The 24,806-nt window shown below is 45.2% G+C and overlaps 1 protein-coding gene across 6 annotated transcripts in view; it reads right to left on the bottom strand.

The window, feature by feature from the left end:
* The window catches only part of LOC146020476 (leucine-zipper-like transcriptional regulator 1 homolog), a 49,206-nt gene that overhangs the window by 15,105 nt on the left and 9,295 nt on the right, over positions 1-24,806 (bottom strand). For 3 of the 6 annotated variants that reach the window (XM_083153638.1, XM_083153639.1, XM_083153637.1), the window contains 2 exons: positions 20,583-20,691; positions 11,844-12,070 (listed from right to left, as the gene is read on the bottom strand). In XM_083153638.1, the coding sequence (XP_083009764.1) occupies positions 11,844-12,006 (163 nt within the window). In that variant the 5' untranslated portion in view covers positions 12,007-12,070; positions 20,583-20,691. The remainder of the gene's footprint in view (positions 1-11,843; positions 12,071-20,582; positions 20,692-24,806) is intronic. The other 3 variants (XM_083153641.1, XM_083153642.1, XM_083153643.1) reach the window with 3 other exon arrangements.

Raw genomic sequence — 24,806 nt, 5'->3', positions numbered from 1 at the left:
CAAGTATGTGTACTTCGCAGACACTACAATCATATACCAGCAAGTGTAGTATGGACCCATGACTAGCCTTCCTTTCCTCAGGCATTACATGTTATATTACAGGTCTGAGGAAATAAAACATGTACATAGCGGCTAATTTACATAGTTTAAGCTCATTTATACCCCGTTTTTACTAGCAGAAATAACCCGGTAATTTCAGCAGGGATGTGCATCTACCGGGGTTTTCTGCTAGTGGAAATGCTCCCATGTCAAATGGGTTGGGATCATTTGGTCTACAGCATGTTGGTTGACAAGCATTGGGTCGACATGGGTCTAGGTAGACACAAGCATTAGATGGACAGTCAAAAGGTCGACATGGGGTTTTATACTGTTTTTTTTTTTTTTTACACGAATGTCGTCGAAATGGACACATTTTGAAGTGCACCACTTTGCTTGCAATGCTTTGGGCACGGTGCCTCACTGCGCTCGGCAAACTATTTCATTCTCCCACCACGCCCTAGTGGATGGTAGGGCATAAAATACCACCTGTCAGCATATGTTGGCTCAAAGAAATGTGAAAAAACCCATATCAACCTTTTGACTGTTGACCTAATAACCTGTTAACCTAAACCCATGTCAACCTAGACCCATGTACACCAACATACTGTAGACCAAATGACCATATCCCTGTCAAATAACCTGGTTTAAATTCCCCGGCAATCCAACCCAGGTAATGATCAGGGTTGGACCTGGTTTGCACTTGGGTTTAGGGGTAGTGGAAATGCACCCAACCTAATATATTTTAGAAACAGAGCTGATTGGAGCTTCTGGGGCATTTTGATGTGTATTTTGTACATGTCTAGGTACACCAATGGCTCAGGTATACTGCAAACAGTGTCTTGTGCGGACACTTTTGAAAAGGTTTCATACTGAATATTTTGGACTAAAATAAAAGCAAAAATTTTCCAAATAAATATGTGTGGTCTTTTCTTTAAGCAGGAAATGTTTTCTTTAATGGTGGCCCTGTTTTATGACCTCCTCTTGGTAAAGCCCTTTAGAAAGCAACGGATTATACTTTCGATAATTCCTTTTCTTTGGAATACTTCATGGCAGCCGGACAATGGGTTCATCCCTCTCTCCCCTATATATTAGACAGGTAGTTTTTTCCCTAGGATATGCCCCCTTCTTCCTCCTGTATATCAACCAGCTCCTTCAGTCTTTGAAATGTCTCCGCCACCGATCCTAGGGAAAAACACAAACAAAGGGTTTGTAACATAGGCTGCCATGAAGTATTCCGAAGAAAAGGAATTAGCATAACTAAGCTCATAATCCGTTGCTTTCTTCTTCCTACTTCATGGCAGCCGGACAATGGTATATACCAAAGCAGTAGGGTGGGCTTAAAATACCTTAAATTAATGCTTGCTGCAAAATCTTGCTTCCAAACTATTCTTCTGACACATCCAACGCATAATGCTTAGCGAAAGTGTGCACTGACGACCATGTCGCTGCTTGACATATGTCTTTAACTGAAACGTTACCCTCTCTTGCCCAGGAAGTTGCCATTGCTCTAGCCGAGTGTGCCTTTATTCCGTCAGGAACTTGACGCCCCACTTTCTTGTATGCAAAGCTGATTACTTCCTTAAGCCATCTTGAGATGGTTTGTTTGGATGGAGCAAGTCCTTTCTTTGCCCCTTGCGGAATAACAAATAAAGACTTAGCCTTCCTGAAACTGGCCATCCTGTCCAAATTCATTTTTGTACTTTGGTATTATCAAGGCGCCCAAGATTTCCATCGTAGAGCATCGTATTGATTGCATAGCATGCAATCCGATTGCATGTGATCACATGCAATGCGTTTTTTAATTGTACAGGCACCCTGATGGGTGATTACTATGTTAAATGCACCCCCATTGTTAACGCCACCCCCACTATCAACGCCAACCCGAAGGGCGGCGAGTACTGCGAGCCCGCGACGGGCGGCTTTACGCGTCCTCAGACCTTCTGGCTGTACGCGCCCTCAGACCTTTTTTAATGGCATGCGATGCAATATTTTATTGTACAGTGCGGGTCTTTGGACCCGAAAAACGGGTCCCATTGCATACCTTCGTTAGTGGTATGCGTTGCGATGGGCGCCGTGATAATACACAGCTACCTAAATTTTAACTGCCCTAACCATATCCAAGGTATGGAGATTCTCTTCTCTCCTATCGACTGGATTAGTGGAAAAAAAATGGAAAAACGATTTCCTGATTGATGTGGAATAAGGAAACTACTTTAGGTAAAAATGAAGGTCTGGTTCTGTGGACTACTTTGTCCGGAAACAACTTCAAATAAGGTTCTTCAAATAATAACGCATGGTCGCGGGTCGACAATCCGTCAAAGGTATCCGTACGGCTATCGCCTCGGTAATTGCCTCCAATCTCCACCCCAATGCCCCACATATGTTACTGAGCTTAGATGCCCATAAAGCATTCGACACTGTTTCATGGCCCTTTTTATTCCTAACACTGTCAGCCTACTCCTTTGGACCCCATTTCATAAACTTGGTTAAATTTTTCTATGACACCCCTAGCACTTCCCTACTCATTAACGGAACTAAAAGTACACCTATCCAGATGCACAGGGGGACTAGGCAGGGATGCCCCCTCTCCCCGATTCTATTTAACCTCTCCCTAGACCCCATCCTCAGACTAATTGACTCCTGGCCCACCCTACAGGGTATACATGTAGGCAATATGGAAATTAAAACAACTGCGTTCGCGGACGATGTCTTAATTTATATAGCAAACCCCAAAACTTCTTTACGCCCACTCTTAGACCTACTACATAGTTCAGGCCGGTTATCCGGCTTCCAGATTAATTTGGAAAAGTCAGAAATCCTATATTTAAAGCAGGGGTTCACGCGCCCCAAGTGGGCCTCACAGCTACCCATGAGATGGGCTAAGGGCCGCCTGACTTATTTAGGCATAACCCTGCCCAAAAACATACAAAACCTATACACCTATAACATAAGCAAAACTATTAAAAATCTCGCCAGAGACCTGGGTGGAATGAGTCACCTCCAGCTGTCCTACTTGGGAAGGGCGAACCTCTTGCGAATGATATACTTCCCTAAAATCCTATATCAAATTCAGGTTTTGCCCCTTCTTCTTACTAAATCCGATACCCTCGCTATCACAAAGCTGTTCCGAACTTTTATTTGGAACAAGGGGAGGGCAAGGATTGGAATGATAAAACTAACTCAACCTAAATGGAACGGCGGTATTAATTTCCCAGATATAACGGTATACAATCAGGTGGCGGTATTTAGATACCTCAAAGACTGGTTACTTATGAACCATACCTATGCCAACACCACTCTAGAACAAAATTTCTTACCCCATATATCCCTAACTGCCTTCCTACATCTAGAAGACAGAGACATCCCTCCAGAAATACAAACTAATCCCCTCCTAATGTCGGTCCGCAAATTATGGTTAACTCTACGCCACACTTTTAAATTAAGCCCTAATCACTCCATACATCTGCCTTTCATACAAAACCCCCAATTCCACGATGGTAATGCCCCACCCTTCTTCACGAGCTGGAAAAATGCAGGAATTCGGAGAGTAGGGCAACTAATAGACACATACACTCATAAACCACTCACTTTCATGGAAGCCTCGAGAGATTACCCAATCATAACCACCCTCAACTTAAATTTTATTCAAGCCCAATCATACGCTGACAGGGTCTCAAAACTTATTCCGGAAAAAGACTGGAACAATGACCTTGACAATGTACTCTTGGCCCCCCCTCTACCTAAAAAAGCGATCTCTACCTATTACAAGTTCCTCCGAAAGCCTATGGATTACACATCACAACGCACAGGCCTTAATCAATGGCTAGAGCACTTCCCCACCCTAACAACAGACACTTTGCTAAAAACCCTACAAACCTCAATCACGATATTCCCAATGGCCAAATTCTCGGAAATGTACCTAAACATATTCCATAGATCATATATTTCTCCCTCACGAGGATACCAAATGCAAATCCTAGATTCTCCGAGATGCTCCAAATGTAATAACTCTCAAGCAGACCTATACCACTGCTTATGGGCCTGCTGTAGTTAAGAAATTCTGGACAGAGGTCCGCGACTATGCCAACGAACACTTGGTTAATTACACCCCACTCACCCCGGAATGGGCCATTTTTGGCATCCTACCTGAGGAAACTAGAGCCCCTAAACCCATCAAAAAACTAATGCTGGCAATCTCATCGGCAGCCCGCAAAACGATCCTTCAAGTATGGATCCAAACCTCCCCTCCAGCCCTGGCAATGTTTAAAGATAAATTGTTTTTTATTTTTCACATGGATTGGTTGGAGGCTTCCCTCCAAAAAGATTCACGTACCAAACTGTTTTTTGCCACATGGAACAGTTATATGGAAACCTTACCCGTGTCAACTAAACAAACCCTTCGCCAATGTTTCCAGAATACCCGCTGGTACGAGGAAAGAATGTTACTTAACGATCCTCCGCTAATTCTAGAATAAAAGATTCCCCTCTTTTGTTAGGATAGACATCCTGTATACATGTGATAATAACATGGCAATATATGTCTAAAATGTAACTCAACCCTACCTTATGTACTTGAACATTTTGTACCTGTATCAAATGCCTGAATGCTCAACAAAATATTTTGTTATGAATGATGCTTTGACTTAATAAAAAAGTAATTAAAAAAAAAAAAAAAAAAAATAACGCATGTAGCTCTCCCACTCGTCTGGCTGACGTAAGGGCTACAAGAAACACAATTTTCCATGTGAGAAACTTGGCCCTATCATATGGCTCAAACGGAGCCGACATAAGGCCATTCAAAACTAAATGGAGATCCCATTGAGGGATCACCGACCTAATCCTAGGTCAGATTCTTTTTATTGCCTGACAGAACGGTACTTGTGTAGTTTCACGGCGGCAGCTTACGCTACGTTTGAAGCTACGCTAATAGCGTAGCCTAACGGCTGCCTTACTTGTGTAGTTTCATGGTGGCAACCTAAGCTACATTATCAGCGTAGGCCGCCGCCGTGAAACTACACAAGTAACTACCATACTGTTCCCGGGAACTGCATCTCTGTCCCCGGCAAGCATGGTCAGCGCCTCTCTCACACTGCTGTTCCTCCCGACCTTTTAATACCCCCGCTATACACATCGGCGTGGAGTTGATTTTATATAGTGTGGCGAGCGCAGCGAGCCTGAAGCATGGCGAGCCCCGCGAGGGGACGCGGATTACATGAAAGGTAATCAGCGTCCGCTCGCCATGCTTCGGGGTCGGTGGCTCGCCACACTATATAAAATCAACTCCACGCCGACATGGATAGTGGGAGGCTGAAAAGGTCGGGAGGACGCGCAACGCGTCTGCTCGCCAAGCTTTGGGGTGCCGTGGATAGCGGGGGTGTTTCAGGAACACATTTACACGTGCCATATCATACATCTGAGACAGTAATGATGACATGTGTTGTAACTTGTAACTGGATTTAAGTTAATAATAATAATAATTAAAGCAACTTAACACATTACAGTACAATCATCAAGAATAAATAACAAAATTAAATAGTAATTAATCACAATCAGCATTGACAGAAACTGCAGCAGAGGTAGATGCAGTTTTCTCTGCATCGGTGTCATCACCTTTGTCAGTCTGTGGGAGCAGAGAAAGGGCATAAGGCAGCGGTTCTCAAACTGTGGGTCCTGACCCCAAAGTGGGTCCCGAACTTCTCAGCATGGGGTCGCGACTCCATGTTACTGACCAAAAGGCTGATGACTTTTTTAATCTCAGTCAGTGGTTTAAGGAGTCTGAACGGTCTGTTGAATTGTCTGTTATTTTAGACTCCTCCCATCATTTTGTGCCTCCACAATGCTGCCATGCATGTGCTGTCTGCTGACTACACATGTGATGTGATGACCTTTTGCAGTAACTTGCTGGGGTCATTTTCATTATTTTTATGGTCTGATGGGGTCCAAGAGCAAATTAGTTTGAGGACCCCTGGCATAAGAAATCCGCTCAAAAGGGTTTTCTGCGCCGACAGTCTTTTGCCAGATAAATTCTCTGTAAGTAGGAGTAGAGATTCTGGCGCGCAATACCCCTTTGGCGTTTGTTGCGCCACTTACAGGAACCCCAAAGGCATCGATGTTCTGTGTGTGAACCCCAGTCCCCAGATCAACGTGCTTGTTTGTACCTGTGGTTCACACGAACATTTGGGTACCCGGCCTGCTCCAGCTGCTCGGTGTTATAGGCACACCAGAAATCGGAGTAGATGGTCCTCCCCGGTTGAATGTACTGGTTGATGGTGGCCATCAGGGTGCTGGCATCACGCCTTTCTACCGTCACAAAGCACTCACCAGTGTCTCTGGAAATGCCTACAAATATCCACTGTTGAGGCAGCATCCGTCCCTCATGGCTTTTCCTCTGCACAAACAGGCTCTCATCAACTTCCACAATTTTCCCTGGACCGCCAATCCTGCGTTGGGGCTGGGACATTAGGTCAAAGGTGCAGGCCTCACGCATCAAGGTTTTATACTGCACAGTGGTTTTTTTAGACATGGACAGATGGCGCTCACAAAACATGATGCTGGTTAATTCCTCAACCCAACAAAACAAAAAGCGGAGAAGCGTCATGAATGTGAGATGGCTTCCACTAAACCACTGTGCGGCCCGGACGCTAACCTTTTTGCCGCAGCTTCTGATGTGGCAGCGCCACATCTGCTCCTCCACACTCAGATGCATTGGATGACCATTAGGACATGTCTTGGTCTCAGGGAGAAAGTGTTGAAGCTGCAAAAAATCTCACCGACTCCTCATCTGTCTGCAGCAGGATAAATATAGTTAATTTGTCGGCAGCCATAACTCATATAATGTACTGCTGACTTACTACAATACCCCTGACTGACTACGCTGTATCTGACAGGGACGCTTAAGCGGCCGCGGGAACACTACGCTACTTCTGACTGACTACGCTGGCTGTGGAAAGACTGCGCTGATTCTGACAGAGTGAAACTATACAAGTACCAAACCTCTTTATCAAACGGTGTTCAGCCAGTCTTTTATCCAACAACCCACTCAGCACCTTCAATGTTGTCAGGCCTTTGTTGAATCCTTCACATAGGAACTGTAAGATATGCGAGATGCTTGCACTAGGAAACTGAAACTTGTCTTTTTACCACTCGGCAAAGATCTTCCAAAATTTCTATAATAGATGTCCGAAGAGACCTTTTTCCTTGCTTGTAAGAGAATGCTGACCACTACTGGAGACAGACCTCTATCCTTCAACTGCTGCCTTTTAATCTCCAGGCCGCGAAACAGCTTCTAAGGATCTTGACACCGCATTGGCCCTTGCTTCAACTTGGGAGACACTGGGAGAACCAGGGATCTGCCACTGCCATGCTTTCTATCATAGGCAGTGATTTTCAACCTTTTAACCTTGCGGCACACTAAATAAGATTTTAAACTTGCCAAGGCACAGCAGGAGATCCCCACAGGGCAAAACACACAAAAAAACAAAGCTATTGGCCCCATATAAAAAATAATCACATTGGTCCCCACAGGTAATAAAAATTAAATACATTGACCCTTTACATGAAAAGAAGAGACCAGTAAATAAAAGTTGAACTGGTGGCGGCTGTAAACTGGTTTGGGCATCTCTAGAACTGAGGGCACACTTGAGAACAGCTCAAGGCACACTAGTGTGCCACGGCACAGTGGTTGAAAAACACTGACCATAGGGAACCAGGACCTCCTGGGCCAATATGGAAGGATAATTATCGCCTGTACTTGCTCCGACCTGATCTTCCACAAAACTTTGTGAATGAGTGGGAATGGTGTAAAAATGTATACCAGAGCAAACTTCCACTTCTGGGACAGGGCGTCTACTCCGCCGGACCCTCGGGCTGGAAACCTGGAGAAGAAATGAGGCATCTTCACATTATTTGGCGTCGCCATAAGGTCCATCTGTGGCTGCATCGATGTATTATCTGCTGGAAAACCGAGTCCTCCAGCTCCCACTCTCCTGGCAGTACGCAATTCCGGCTTAGAAAGTCTGCCAACTGATTGTCCTCCCCTGGTAGGTAGAGTGCTGAGATCGATAACAGATGCCCCTCGGCCCAGAGTATTATGGCCCGAATTTCTTCCAACAGTGGACGACTTCTTGTCCCTCCTTGTCTGTTGATCTAGGAGAAGGCTGTGGTTGCGTTGTCTGAGAATACTCAAAAGGCGAGACCCCACGACGATCGTACTGAAGGCTTCTATGGCCATACGTACTGCTCTCATCTCCCTGTGGTTTGAGGACAGATCTGACTCTTGAATGGACCAAACACCCTGGCTGGTTTTGTCCAAACAATGCACTCCCCAACCTGTAGCGCTTGCGTCAGTCGTTAACACTATGCACTGTGGACTTGATAGTGACATTGTCCTGGACGCCAGGTATTCGCTTCGCCACCAAAGCAGGGACCTTTTTACAGGTTGTGGCAATGTGACCCGTCGATCTAATGGTACTCGAACTTTGGTATACCGGAGGAGATACCACTGCAGTGTCCTCATATAGCAACTGGCCCAGAGAACCACATCCACTGTTGATGCCATCATTCCTAAAAGACTCACAGCTAGTCTTAGTGGCACGTTCCCATCCTTTTGTAGAATGCAAATTAGATCTTGAATTTTGTCTCATCTTTGACTGGTCAGTGAGATTTCGAACTTATCGATGACGATGCCTAGAAACTGGATAGTTTGAGTAGGAGTAAGATGGCTTTTCTCCTAATTGACCAACCAGCCGTGATCTTGAAGAAATCGGATTATGGTTTCTGAGGCTAAAATGGCTTTGTCCTCTGACCTTGCGGAGATCAGTAGATCGTCCAAATAGGCCCATACTGAAATTTTCTTCTTTGAGGCATTCGATAAGAACCACTAGGATTTTTGTAAATACCCTTGGTAAGGATGTAAGGCCAAAAGGAAGGCAGGTAAACTAAAAATGGCTTCTTCCCACGCAAAATCTTAAAAACTTTCTGTCTTGCACACCAATAGGGACATGCAAATAAGCATCTCTGAGATCTATTGAGACGAGGTAGACGTCTTTTCTCAGCCCCATCATAATGGACCTGGCTGTTTCCATATGAAATTTTCGTTTCCAAATTCTGTCGTTTAGGTCTCTTAAATCTAAGATAGTCCTGAGTCCACCAGAACTTTTTCTTATGACAAACAGACGTGAGTAGAAGCCTAGACTTCTCTCTGCCTCCGGGACCGCTTTGACTGCTCCTGAATCTACTAGGTCCTTTATACTTGATTTTAATGCTTCCCTTTCCGCCCCTGGGCTTGGGAGCTGTTAAACTAAAAATCTTCCCCGTCTGTGTCTTGAAAGGAATTCTAACCGATACCCCGTGGAGACCACCTCCAACACCCAACTGTCCCAGACAGTCTGCTTCCAATTTTGAGAGAACTTCAGCAATCTTCCAGCCACCAGGACTTTTTCCACTGGATACGGTTTGTCACGGTTTCTGAGTACCTCTCTTAATTGATTGCGAAAGAATGCTCTGGAAGTCCCCGATGCATATCTCTCCGGAAATGGCCTACCAGGCCTATATGATCTGGCTTGCCTAAAGTTTTGCCTCGGGAAATAGTTAGAAGACCTTCCCCTTTTGTCATGTGGTAATCTGGTCTAATTTACACCCGAAAAGGAATTCTCCTTCAAATGGCAGAGTAGCCAGCTTGTTCTTAGAGTGGGAGTCTGCCTCCCAGGACTTAAGCCACAGGGCCCTCCTTGCCACCACTCCAGATGTTAATGACTTTGCTGAATAATCCAGCACATCTAATGATGCCTCACAAATATAATCCACCGCCAGCTGTATCTGAGCCAGACTATTGCTGATCTGCTCCCTGGCGACCTTTTCTTTTAAATCCTCCTGCAATGAGGCGGCATAAAAATCTGAGTGCCCTTGCAGAGGAAGCTATGGCTACTCCCAACTTCATTGATACAGAGCTTGAAATATGCAATCTTTTTAATGCGTTCTCCATCTTTTTATCCATTGCTTCCTTAAGTGAGGCACCGTCCTCCAACGGAATGGTTGTCCTAGTGGTGACCTTCGAAACTGTTGCATCAATTTTGGGAATATTGTCCCACTTCAGGAATTCTACATCCTCAATTGGGTAAATACATTCTACTCTCTTAACGGAGCCAATACGCTTATCCGTATTGGCCCACTCTTTCGTCAGGATTTCCTTTACCACTTTATGAACAGGAAAACACCTTCCCTTCTTCAACCTATCTTCAAATAAGGCATCATATTCTGACTTAACTGGCTGTTTGTAATTTTTTTTTTAAATATAATTTTTATTGAGAAATAACAAAATGACATCGCATAGCATATCGGCTGTTTGTAATTTAAAGTTTTGTACAACTCTTTGAGGACAACTTCCACAAGTTCTAGGTTAAATAAACGTTCCTCTTCCACCAGTTCACCGGACTCTGCGCTAGAAGCCACAGATCCACCATCATCAGACCCAATATCTCTGGGCTCCACGTCAGTCAGAATACAGACTTGTCTGTGACCTGGACCTTTTATTACCCTGAAACTCCCCCTTAGTAACAACGTTCCTTTTCATCCAGGCCACTAATTCACTTAATTCAGATGAAGTACCAACACCAGCAGCAGTGTCTTTAACACAATCCTGACACATAGACTATTCACCAGTAAAGGACTTAGTAGACTGTTTCTTCTTAGCTGCTTTCTTCTTTGTGACCACAGGCACACTATAATTTAAACAAAGAATAATCACTAACTAAACCCTGACATAAAAAAATAAATAAAACCAGTCCTCTGAAAGAGCACCTACCAGGGCAGCGATGCAGTTGAGAGGATTCCTCCATGATGCAGCACTCCTAACGGCTGCTTATTGTCCCAAACCCGACTTGCAGCACTGCAGATGCCTCTGACACTGGCCAGAACGCACGCCCGCATGGAATGCACAGTGCTTCCGCCCCCACCGCCGAAATGAGCAGGGCGGAACAGCGTCACACACTGTGTGCCCCCCCTCTCTGCAGTGGACCTGGGGTCACGCCGCCGCACCATCGGTCCCCCTTCCCCGGATGCCATGCCACAGGCCACCCACCGGTACCCGGCCAAACAGAAAAGGGAGGACCGCTCAGACCAGGCTGGGGGACTGTGCACTAGTCCATGCTGCCAGCCAGGACTCTCTCTAGGGAAACGGCTCCGCCATCCCTATGCTGCCCAGGACCGGCAGCATAATGCCTACCGGTAAGAAAAACAAATTAAAAAACCTACACTACCTGCTAACTCTTAGGAGACAGGAAAAAGACTGAAGGCAAGGGGAAGGATCTGGTTAATATACAGGAGGAAGAAGGGAGTGTGCCTTAGGGAAAAAACTACCTGTCTATTATATAGGGGAGAGAGGGATGAACCCATTGTCCGGCTGCCATGAAGTAGGAAGAAGAAAAGCCTTTTTTTATGTAATCTATTGGAAAAAAAAGGCCTTACCCAGGTTATGTGTAAATGGGGCTGATCCAGCAATTTACCAGGTAGCACTGCAGCGGAAATGTGTCTTAAACCCAGGTCCAATCCGGTATCGATCGTGTACAAATTGCCAGATCTGACCCAGGTTGCTAGTGGAATAGGGGTATCAATCACACACACCGAGTGGGGGTGGCCTCAAATGACATCTACCTTTGTGCTAAATAATCAGATGAATAAAATAATTCATTCAAGGCAATATGGAGGTTGTGAGATGTGTGTTCCAAGCCACTATGTATGTTGAATGCAGCATGAAGAAAACTGGGAATGGACAAGTATAAAAACATAATATAAAGTAAACATCTCACCTATATTGTATCTCCAAAAATCCCCAAGCAGATAATCCTGCCGACCACCGTGTATGTACACAAAACCATTATATAAAACTCCGGCATGTTTAAAGCGGTCACATGGGAACCTTTCCCTCCGGGACATAGGCTCCCATGCACAGTCCGCACTTCCACTGATCATACTGGTCCTTGTGTATGTGCCCACCAGCACTGACCCCTGTTGTCACATGATAGTACAGACATCTCTGGAAGAGAAAAGAGAAGAAAACAGCTATTGGTAAACAATGTACAAACCTCCTACATCTCTGGAAGAGAAAAGAGAAGAAAACAGCTATTGGTAAACAATGTACAAACCTCCTACATATACTTGTAACAAAGCTGTAGCTAATGCCCCTTTCCCACTGCAGGTCTAAAAAGGTAAATTGCTGATTTTTCAGCGCAATTTGCCGTTTAAGGCTGCAGTGGCAGTAGCGCACGCAGGGGGGTTTCTGAGTACCCAGAAACCCCCTCAAGGATCGATGGGCCCTAGACTGAAAGCTGAGGGTCCCCTCTTTCCAGGGATACAATAATTTTTAAAATCGGCCCATGGGAACCAGAGATATCTGACTTCAAAGCAGTGGTCCCCATCCAAGCCTGTTAATTGCTCTTCCCAGTCAGATATTTCAGTTTCTGTCTGACTTAGAGTTTTTCTGAGGATATATTCCAAAAGCTGTGACTCTCCCCCTTTAATGGACACTAGTAGCTTGTCTCTACTGTTCCGAGAACCAGAGCTATCAGCCTTCCAGTAGCTGGTTACTGCTCCAGCTCCACACACCTGGTATGTAGTTTTATATTCTCATTGGCAGATTGCTCTGCCTCCTGAACTCTGATCCCCTAGTCCCCAGTACCATTTGGTAGGTGGGATTCTCTCGTTTTTAATTCCATTAAAAGCTAAGAAATCTATTTCCGGGAACTGGAGATATCTGCAGTCAAGCAAGCTGTCCTCCCACCCCTCCTCTGCATATTAAACATCCTCTACCACCCTGGAAGTTATGCATCAGGGCCCCTTCATTCAGCCCAATGCCCCCTTCTCCCACCCCATCTCCCACCATCTGTGCAGTAAAGGGGTAATTAGTGAAAATTACTGATCCAGGCCCTACCTCCTGAGCGGTTGATATAATACCCCCTACCACCCGTGGGACATCAAAGCTTCCGCTCATAGCACCACCCACCCCTACCACTTGAGGATAGGTAGGGGCCCCAATACATTGCTATACCCAGGGGTCTACACTGCTGTTATGTATATATATATATATATTATTATTATTATTTATATACATTTGGTCTATCTATAATACTTTAACTGACCCGGCATATACTGGGTCACCTAAGTGTCCATCACCGTGCTTTGCTCCGCCCCTCTCTGGAAACCCCCTTCTAAAAATCCTGCGTTTGCCTCTGAGTGGGAAAGCGCCAGAGTTGAAATACCGGTAAAGATAACCGGTATTTCAACCCGTTTAAAAAGCAGAGTCCTACACGGTTAAATACCGTTTTTAAGGCAGTGGGAATGCCTTTTAAACGGTATTTAAACTCCAGGCAGTCCCTGTGCCTGATGAGAACTAGTAGTTCCCACTTTGCGCATGTGTCATGAGCGCAGTGCATAATAAGCCGCTCATTATATATGTGCATATGTAATGAGCGGCTCATTATTATGCTCTGCGCTCATGACACATGCGCAAAGTGGGAACTACTAGTTCTCATCAGGCACAGGGACTGCCTGGACCCCGTATGGACCCCCGCTGCCTCCCCACTGCCCTGCATCCCCGTGCAGGTAAGTACGAGGGGAGATGGGGGCACATGGGGTTAGGCACTCTTTACACGAGGGGGGGGGGGAGGCACTCTTTACATTTTAAACGGTTCACTGCAATGGGAATGGTACTTAAACGGTATTTAAAATGGTAATCTGCTGCAGTGGGAATGCTAATACTGTTTTAAATACCGTTTAAAAATACCAGTACTTAAAACGGGTCTGCAGTGGGAAAGCAGCATAAATCACCCCTGAATATATGTCAAATACAGTTCTGGTCAATATTATTGGCCCCTGAACTTTAAGTACAATCTGTATAGTATCTTAAGAAATAAATGTAAATGTACCAACTTTGTATCATATAAATATTGTTATGATGTCCAAAACTATGAACAACAAAACAATCCTTTACATAACAAGCAGTAAAGTCACATATAAAGGCCCTTATTCAGATCTGATCACAGTACATTTAGTTCTCAAAATGGGCAAAACCTTGTGCACTGCAGGTGGGGCAGATGTAACATGTGCAGAGAGAGTTACATTTGGGTGGGGTGTGTTGAAACTGAAATCTAAATTGCAGTGTAAGAATAATGCAGCCAGTATTTACCCTGAACAGAAACAAAATAACGCACACAAATCTCACTCTGCACATGTTACATCAGCCCCACCTGCAGTCCACATGGTTTTGCCCATTTTGAGAACAAATTTGTACTGCGATCAGATCTGAATAAGGGCCAAAGTACGATCTGCACTTTATTAAAGGCAGCCTTTCTATTATTTGGTTGGACACTAGGCAACAATAACTGCCTTCAAACATTTACTATAGTCGTCTATATATGTTTCTTGCACCTACAGCAGGCATGTCCAAACTATGGCCCTCCAGCTGTTGTGAAACTACACATCTCTGCATGCCTTGCCATAGTTTTAGCATTCCTTAATAGCAGAACTGTAGCACGGCATGATGGGACTTGTGGTTTCACAACAGCTGGAGGGCCACATGCCTGACCTACAGTATCTGCTGGTAAATTTTCTCACTCTTCCATTGCAATTTGTTGAAGCTCTGAAATGTTTGCAGGACTGCACCAGTGACAGAAAGTACAAGAGGTGTTAGACAAAAAATATTTTGATGGTGAATTATATAACCGAACACATATTCAAAACAAAACAAAATACAAAAACAGTAAAAATAGCAGTGATGGTTATTACAGAACACCCCCCCCCCCCCTTAAAATCCACCACTGTGCTCTGCTTAAATGAAGCCAGATGCAGTCTGTGTGACTGTACTGAATTCACTGTGACTGGCAGTGACTTCCTATTGGAAGTCCGACCTGAGAGTTACCGAAGTCAGTCCCATTGGATGGTGTTCCCTCTATGGGCTACTTCAGCTGCAGCCCATAGAATGTGATATATTGGCATGTGCAGTACCAAGGCCTATACTGCGCATGCCCCAGTCCCTGTCATCTGCAGTGTACAGGCCCATAGAAGCTGGCCGCGGTGCCGATGCCTGTCATCGGCAGTGTACAGGTGCCAGGACCGTGATTTAGCCAAAACAGCCCATAGAATCTGGGGGCATGCACAGTACAGAGGACAATACTGTGCATACGCACAGCGGAGGGGGGAGGGGGGCAGCATCACAGCCAGCGGCAGCTCCCCGTTACACTGTAGTGGTGGTGGTATTAATAGGATGATTACAACTGAATGAAAAAGGTCTTGTTTAGACAGTCTTTGAATACGGTTTTGCTGTATGAAGTTTACATTTTTCACTAGATTGTTAAAAATGCTGCAAATTGATAGTTGCTTTTACATCAAATCAGGGTTACCATCCTAGGCACAGATCTGTGAACTTGGTAATAAATATATATATATATATATATATATATATATATATATATATATATATATATATATATATATATATATATATAATTCATCTAGAATTGCTCTACAGGAGTTCACAAATATTGTTATACAAATCAGGTATTGTAGGTCTACAATAAATAGGTTTAAATATATGTTATTGACCTAATTCAATAATGAATAGTAGTTCAGGTAGAAGGTATAAAAAAGACTTACAAATCGTAAGACACAAGAGCACGATACAAATTGCTTAAGAAAAAGTACAGAAAATAACTTGGAGCGATTCAAACCACAATAGGACCCAGAGCTCAGTGAAACAATGTAAAAATCAAACTACCATCTTTAGATCTACGACTATATAAAATCAAAAACGTGTCATTTTTGTCTGTTTTTCTATACAAATCCACAATTTACAAGTCAAGATCGTGAAATTTTACATACAAGTGTATTAAAACACGGCAGAGGCAACTAAAAAAATTCCAAATTGAAATTAATTATGGTTAATTTTGAATTCATTAAAAACAACAATTTTTGTTTTACGCTCATTCAGATTACCAAGATCACCGATCACATCCACTGATACAAGACCATCACAACATATGCTCATTGCGACTCGAGTAGTGTTCCCGCCAGGCTGTTTTAGCGGGGCGCTGCGCCCTTCCCGATTTCTAAAGGGCAAAATGCGCCCTGCCCCTCCAGCAGCACCTCGCTAAAACAGCCTGCTGCCTGACTTAATGGTGTGCCCGGGGAAGCTCCAGGCACCGCAATCTCGGCGGCGCTAGGCTTCCCTGGCAGCTCACGGACTTCGGCGGGGCCAGGTCCGCCTCCTTTAGCGACGCGGCGGCCCGCCTACAACGATGACGACGGCGGGCCCGGTCCGCCCCCATTGCGCTGCCCCCCCGAAAAAATTCCTAGGGGGAACACTATCGAGCATTACGAGCATATTAAAACACGGCAGAGGCAACTAAAAAAAAAAATCCATATCAAAATGAAGGTTAATTTTACAATTATTAATTAAAAACCACAATATTTTACACCAAACTTGGTACATATATTACTTACAATCTGGGAACAAACCCTGTGGTTTTAACACACTCCTAACACCCCTAGGGGTGAGGAAGCAGCACAGAGAATTTCAGCAGACTGGAATGACTGGAGCAACTTACACCAAACTTGGTACACATATCAATTACAATCTGTGACAAATTATGTGTGGGTAACATCACACTAGCACTCCTAGGGATGGGGCAGCAGCACAGAACAGGCATGATAGGCCAGTGATGACAGGGCTGCATTTGATAGGGACATAGTGACATGATGTGAGGAGGGGAACAGAGATAGCACGAACCCACACACAGAGTTATATAATGAGAGTAGCAGGGTCCCCCAGCAGCACAGACTATATCAGGACATGCAAGATAGGCCAGTGATGACAGGGCTGAATGCGACAGGGACAGTGACATGATGTGAGGAGGGGAACATTGCACAAACCCACACACAGGAGTTATATAGTGGTAGTAGCAGGGTCACCAGCAGCACAGAGTATATCCAGAAATGCATAATGTGCTGCACTTTAACGTAAATGAATGAAACAACTACTGTTATTTACTGTATACTGTGTGTTTAATATTTAAAATAGATTTTTTTTTTTTGTAAACAAACATTATTAAAGTTACCAGTTCAAGAAAACCGGTAATTTAAAATGGGTAAAAAGAAGGATCCTACACGGTTCAGACCCATTATTTGTGCAGTGTGAATGGGTTCCCATCCGCCGCAGAAACCCCGCCGCTGACTTCCCATTCGCCTAACGGACCCCGCTGCCTCTCCAGCACGGACCGCGCTGCCTGGATCCCCAGTGTGGCATGCGGGCAATGCCGCTACAAACTGCACAGCCAGCCCACACCTGCTGCAGCCTCCTCCTACCATGCATCAGCCGGGCACATGCTGGCTAGCAACCCCGGCCCTGGCACGACCCACTGGACTATGCCTAGCTAGCCCTGTGCCTACACACAGTGCCAGGCAACAGCTGGCCTGTCTCAGTGCCACTGATTGACTTCTGCAAAGCAGGAACTTCTATCCTGGATGAGGTGGAGATTTAGAATCTTGAAGGATGGATATTGCAGTGAAGATGAGGACAGAACGGACCGCGCTGCCCGGATCCCCGCATGCTGCCAAGTATCAGGGGAGAGGGGGAGCGGGGGTACCCGCTGCCAAGTACCAGGGGAGTGAGGGGGGTGCGGAGGTACGGTGCCTGCTGCCTAGTACCAGGAGGGGGGGGGTTGCGGGCCAGGTACCAGGGACAGTACGGATCGTGTAATGGTTAGCATCACTGCCTCACAGCGCTGAGGTCATCGATTCGATTCCCACCTTGGCCCTAACTGTGCGGAGTTTGTATATTCTCCCTGTACTTGTGTGGGTTTCCTCTGGGTACTCCGGTTTCCTCCCACAATCTTAAAATATACTGGTAGGTTAATTGGCTCCTTATAAAAATTAACCCTAGAATGTCTGTGTGTGCGTGTACATGTGGTAGGGAATATAGATTGTAAGCTCCACTGGGGCAGGGACTGATGTGAATGTTCAAATAGTCTCTGTAAAGCGCTGCGGAATCTGTGTGCACTGTATAAGAAACTGTTAATAAATAATAAACCAGTAATATACTGTTTACAACATGCAATGTGAAAGGGGTTTAACTTGCTCTGACCCGTTTTAAAAAAAACGTTTCAAAAACCGGGTCAAAGCAGGTTTTGCGGGAAACAGTCATCTGTCAGATCAGACTTAGGTCGACAGTCATTAGGTCGACCCCGGAAGGTTGACTGGCCCCAAGGTCGACAGGGTTAAAGGTCGACAGGGGTCAAAGGTCAACATGGGCCAAAGTCGACATGGGCCAAAGTCGACAGTCATTAGGTCGACATGAGTTTTTCACTGTTTTTTGAGCCGACATGTGCCAACAGGCGGTATTTCATGCCCTACCATCCACTAGGGCGTGGTGGGAGAATAAAGTAGTGTGCCGAGCGTAGCGAGGCACCGTGCCCGAAGCATCGCGAGCGAATCGAGCGTTGCGAGGGGCTGCGGTTCAACTCCAACTGCATCCATGTCGACATTCGGGTTAAAAAAAAACTGAAAAACTCATGTCGACATAATGACTGTAGACCTAAACCCATGTCAACCTTGGGGCCATGTCGACCTAATGACTGTAGACCTAAGTCTGTTCTGACAAATGTACCGCTTCTGGTTTTGCAGTGTGAAAGCAGTATTAGTGTGACAGGGTGGACGTATCTGCAATTTAGGGGTTTGGAGCAATGGTAATGGGGAGTATGGGTGAAAAAGTTTCTTCCTTATACCCCTTTTACACCGCCGAAAAATCTGGGTCAGCGGCGGGTCAGACCCAGATCTGCGGCGGTGTAAATGGGGTGAAGCCGTGTCCATTTACACGGGTCCTCTACCCAGGTCCTGACCTGGGTAGAACACGGTCAGGACCCGTGTAGAGACCGATGTAAATGGTCCCGCTGCGGGTTGAGGCACCCGCAGCGGGTCCTTCCACGGCATGCATCGCTGTCCCCTCTGCTGCAGGAGGAGGGGGGTGTCTACTGCTGCTGAGGGGAGCTGTCAGGCTGCTGAGGGGGGAGACGGAGGGGGTGCTGGCGGCAGCTGCTGTAACTCCCCATGCAGCCGCAAGGTCCCTGCGGTGAATGAGATATCAGTGGCAGGGGTCCCAAAGGCGAATGGGAAGTAGTAGTTTACATCCGCCGCAGGGACTCTGCCAATGACAGCCCATTCGACGCAGGGACCAGCCGACGCAGGGACCAGCCGACGCAGGGACAGCCAGCATTCCCTCCATATAAATACCTTAAGAAAGAGCACCAGTTCCTCCTTCATTGACCCTGTCAGCTGGTGCCTACGGCGGGGTCAGTGGTGACTGACAGCCACGCCGTGCGGGGTTGCCGTCATGTAAGGTGACGTCAGCAGGGGTATCCCCTGTAACTCAATGTATGTGAGCGGCTATCTGAATTATGTTATGTGTACGGAGTAGAAGCTCCGTTCTTTGCAGCACAGCACGGGCAGGTGTTGTGTATGCAAGTGGTTTGTATGCACTGTGCAACTTGGAGAAAACGAGAATACCAGTGTCTGCTGCTATTGTAAATACAAATCTGCATCTTTTCAATTGAACCGAGTGCTGGTCCTTGAGCAATTTCACCCCCCCCCCCACCCCCCCCCCCCCCTGGCAACGAGCAAGTATTTTTAATGACATCCACAAGAAAAAAGCAGGGCTTACCCAGGTCCAGTGTAAATGGTGCAGACCCAGGTCCGACCCAGGTGGGGTATAAAGCAGGGAAACTCCAGTGTTCAAAGACCAGGGTCCGACCAGGGTTTTTGGTGTAAAAGGGGTACTAGTAAAATGGGCAGTGTCTGGAAAGCAGATGGATCTACAAATACATCTGCAAGTATCAAAATATGAAGTACTATTAAGCCTGCTGGAAGTAAATGCTTAGAAAGCTAGTCTGCTACCTTGTGATTGCCTCTGTGTTTGTGCATGTGGGAAAGATGTAGTATCACTCACGGCCAACAGATAGCAGTGTTTTGAAGACACACAAACGGACACTACATGGAGGTTAAATAAGGATGCTGGGATAAGGAATGTGGAGCAGTCGAGGTGAGAAGTTCAGATATACAATATATATTCAGAAGTTCAGATATACAATATATATTTATACAATATCCAGCAAAGCAGTTAAACAGTAAATTACCCCAGGCTAATAGATCTGCTGAGACCATTCAATTAGAGCATGTGACTGCCCCTGGCAGTTTTAGCTCTGGGAAGCAGGAGAATGACACTGGCATGGTAATACCGCAGGAGCAATTAAATATTGCACTTTTCATGCCCAAATAGACTTGGTTTAGTCATGTATAACAGATAAACCGGTCTAAAGTTCTGGTTACGGTGTCCAAATGGCACACAAACCACAGAATTTTCACACATTTCTTCTCAATGCAAGGAGAAATATGTATGTCCATCACCAAGTTATGTCTGCAATGGATCTCAGGAATGCGAGGTGTGTACAGATAACAGCAATGAATAAGCCATATCTAACATTTCACACATTGCTAGCGCTTACCTAAACAGCATCTTATCTGAGTGACCGGAGAGCAGTGTAATCAGTCATATGACACTTCCTGGCACTTCTACAAGTATTCCCATTGATTGTTTCCCATACCTAAAGATTTCTAGAAAATAAGTAGATATTAATGTGGAAAACATAATTCAAGTACTGTATAACACATACGTCATTATACTACCAGATAATTGTGCAAGAACTGAAGTAATGTAACAGACTGTATTGCAAAATGACAGTGTAAAACAACTTCTGTGTAATATAATAATGTGATGCAAGTGTCTCTATACATTGGTAGAATATGAATATGTGTAATGTAATAGTGTGATCTCTAAATAGAGTGTATCTATAATATATTATTATTGTATTGATCTAGGGCCGACGACAGGGGGAGTCAAGGGGGACAAGTGTGACGGGCCCCAGATCTTCCGCCGCCTGTACTAGATGACCTGTCAGTGACCACCACAGCACGGCCGTCTACTGTGCGCTGTGTGTGGCTCACCAAGTCTGACTGACTCACTGTGTGCCACTGTCATCTACTGTGTGTGCGCCCCGCCACCCGCAGCCACTTGGCGCTCTGAGCCGTCTACTCAGAGTCTGTGTGCGCGCGTGGCCTGGAGCTACTCGGCGCTTGAAGTCTGTACTGCGTGCAGGCGCACTGCCGCACCCGCCGCTGGTGCTGTGGCAGGGCCCCAAGATTTTTTCCGGCTCTGTATTGGTCTGTGACCCAGTGTAATGCGATACATTAAATATACAAATACAGTACATAGGAACAGTGTGACTGTATAATTTACATTTATAGAAAACCCCAGTGTATGATATAGAGATGTAACATGCTACACTAATTAGAAGACCCCATTATATGATAAGATATAAGGTGTGTGTGTGTGTGTGTGTGTGTGTGTGTGTGTGTGTGTGTGTGTGTGTGTGGGGGGGGAGTATTTATTAAAGTTTGAAGAGAGATAAAACACAGAGGGGGAAATTTACTAAGATGTGTATTCTACTTCCCATGTGATGTTGCTATGACAACCTATGTGCAGCGGGGTGGGGGGTTGGGCAGCGGGGTCCAGGGACGGGCAGCGGCGGCATTCACTTGTAGCAAGCTACGCTATTTGCCTGGCGGCGGGAAGCGCTGCTGATTTTGAAAAGACTTGCCGGATGCTGATTGGCTGAGAGAATTCAGCCAATCAGCGTCCAGCAAGTCTTTTAGAAATCTGCTTCCCGGCCCGGCAAATAGCGTAGCTTGCTTCCAGCTGCCGCTGCGCCCGTCCCCAGACCCCCACTGAGTTTTGAGAAATAGCCCTCAGAAAGGTGTATATAGTTCAATTACAATGATACACACCGGTGTAATATGCAATATTAGTTATTCTAAACCAATACAATCACAATATACATACAGATGTGTAATATGTTATTAGCTCTATGTTGAGGACACTCAAATCTACCTCCCCTCCCCTGACTCTTTTCACTTGTATCCCCAACTGTGCTTTCTTAAACTCAATGTAATGCCTGGTACAGCAGAAATAAATAATAATGCCACTGTATAGGTCATTGGTACGACCTCATCTAGAGTGCTGTGTTCAGTTCTGGAGGCCATATCTTCAGCATGGCCTACTTCACAAAACTTACCAGGAAAGATTAAAAGATCTTAATATGTATAGAGAATAGAGTAATAGGGAAGAGAAAGTGGGGACATGATAGAAACAGAGGAGGAGCAACAAAACACGAGGACATGCACTGAAACTAGAGGGAGGAAGATTCAGGGGAAATTTGAGGAAGAATTACTTCACAGAAAGGGTAGTGGATAAGTGGAATAGCCTCCCATCAGAGTTGGTACAGTCAAATACAGTGGAGCAATTTAAACATGCTTGGGATAGGCATATTGATATCCTTTCAAAGAAGTAAGGATCAAATATGGTTTGAGGTAATATGTTTAAAAGAATGGACAGACTAGATGGGCCAAGTGGTTCTTATCTGCCATCAAATTCTATGTTTCTATGTTGTACACTGGCCGATACATCAGCTGTTTGACTGAATAGCCAGTGTGTATCAGCGATATGTCTGAATAATTCACAGACATATTGGGCGGTAGTCAATGAGGCTGATTCGCCAGGTTTTTATGGCGATTTTGTGCTGTTAGGCGAATTTCTGACTAAAACGGTGAATCACCCTATTCAATGACCAGATGGCGAATACATTTCAAGGTTTTTTTCGCCATGATTCACCAAGTAGCAATCGCTATCTTATTATGGTGAAGTGGAAGGTGAACTTTTAAAATAAAGTGTTTTGTTTTTTACAATTGGTGTAAAAAAAAAAAAATCAGGAATTTTATTCTGAGGAGGGGCATGCTATTTTTATTCATGTGCTGTAAGCACATGAATATATATTTAATAAATAAAAATATATATATATTTTTTTTTTACACAGACCAGCCAGCAGGGGGCCAGAGCCGAGCCGCTCATTAGATATTCATATATTCACTTCACCCGATCATTACATATGCATGATCGGGTGTAGTGAATATACCTGGTCCCCTGCTGGCACCCCCGGGGGGCAGCCTGTGCTGCCTGGCACCCGGGGAGCCCACCTCCCCCCCACAAACGTTCTGGGGCAGGCAGGGAGACTTCCATCTCCCTGCCTGCCACCGTCCTCAGGCTCCCTGCGGCATCCGCCGCAGGAGCTCAAATTCGCCAGTCAGGGGCAGCGAGCCCCTGACTCGTTGAATACCGGAGCCGGCGAGGCTCCGGAACGCAGCGAGCAGTGTCGAATGTGCAGAGAATCCTAAACAGGATTCGCGGCGCGTCGCCGGTATTCACATTGAATACCGCCCATTGTGTTGTTGGTGCAACAGCGCTGATGTCCGATATAGCTAATGATATATCGGCGCATCATGCTTTGTTTACTGGTGATTCACTGACCGCCCGTTCACGGACAGCGTTTATTGGGCCTTATTCTGGTCCATTCGCACAGACCAGAATATTTGCAGGGGCGCCGATGGTGGGCGTATGCGCATAGTCATTTGTGCGCATGTGCATACACCGGGTGCGTGCCGCCATGGCAAACAGGGTGCAAATTCACAGCCTAGCTAATAAACCAGAATAACCCCCTTTGCGGGTGCATATAAGTGTGTCCACCCAGTTGTGGCCTCAGGCAGCACAAATCGGGCAGTGTGCATGAAAAACATGCTAGCTAATCAAACGACAGATGTATGCCTCATAAAAGGTTATTAATAAAACTAGGTAACAGGGTTAGGAGATAAAATTTGTAATTGGATTAAAAACTGGTTGCACAATCGGGGACAGAAAGTGGTGGTAAATGGCATACATTCCAGCTGGGGTTAGGTCCAAAGTGGAGTCCTACAAGGTTCAATATTGGGACCCATCTTGTTTAATATATTCATTAATGATATAGTAAGTGACATAGTGAGTAAAATTGCAATATTTGCAGACAACACAAAATTGATAAAGGAAATTAACTCAGGAGATGATGTGAATACACTACAAAGTGACTTAAACTGGAAAGGTGGAAAATTTAGTTTAACATTGATAAAAAAAAATGAACAAGCTACTTCTAAGCTAAATTAAGTTATTATAGGGAATTATGGTGCAGAGAAGGACTTGGGGGTCATCATAGATGAAAAATTGGGTAATAGTGCACAATGCTCAAGTGCAGTAGCAAAAGCAAATCGGACACTGGCATGCATTAAAAGGGATGCCAATGTGCTAGTGCCTCTTTAGAAGGCATAGGTTCTGAGCTACCACTGTGCCACCTCATGATATTGGAACTGGACCCAACACCCTGTCCACATAAGGGTTGGCAAACGCTCCCTCAGGATTATACCCTGCTGATACAACTACTCCTACAGGACTACAATACTGCCACTCGCCCATTTGGCCAGCACGACATCTGTTGGACAATTTCTGAGGATTGGGCTTGCCACCCATTTGCGGCCCAGACAAGGCACTCTGGGGTACCTGGACAACCCTATGCCATTTATATCATCAGTAAAGGCATTTATTTGGGCACATAGGAACGGATTCCAGTGCACAGATTCTATTTTCCAGAGCACACTTGTGGAACCAATGGAAATATATATATATTTATCTACATGCATAATAATGCTGCATTTTCAATGATTAGTACTCACTATGCTTTATTATCATTATTATTTATCAATTCACAATTTATTTGAATTAATCAATCAGTATCTGAACTGATCATCTTTCA

The sequence above is a fragment of the Crinia signifera genome, chromosome 7 (assembly GCF_055691185.1).
Source record: "Crinia signifera chromosome 7, ASM5569118v1, whole genome shotgun sequence".
Taxonomy (NCBI): Eukaryota; Metazoa; Chordata; class Amphibia; order Anura; family Myobatrachidae; genus Crinia; species Crinia signifera.
This window is presented reverse-complemented; position numbering and strand designations above follow the sequence as displayed.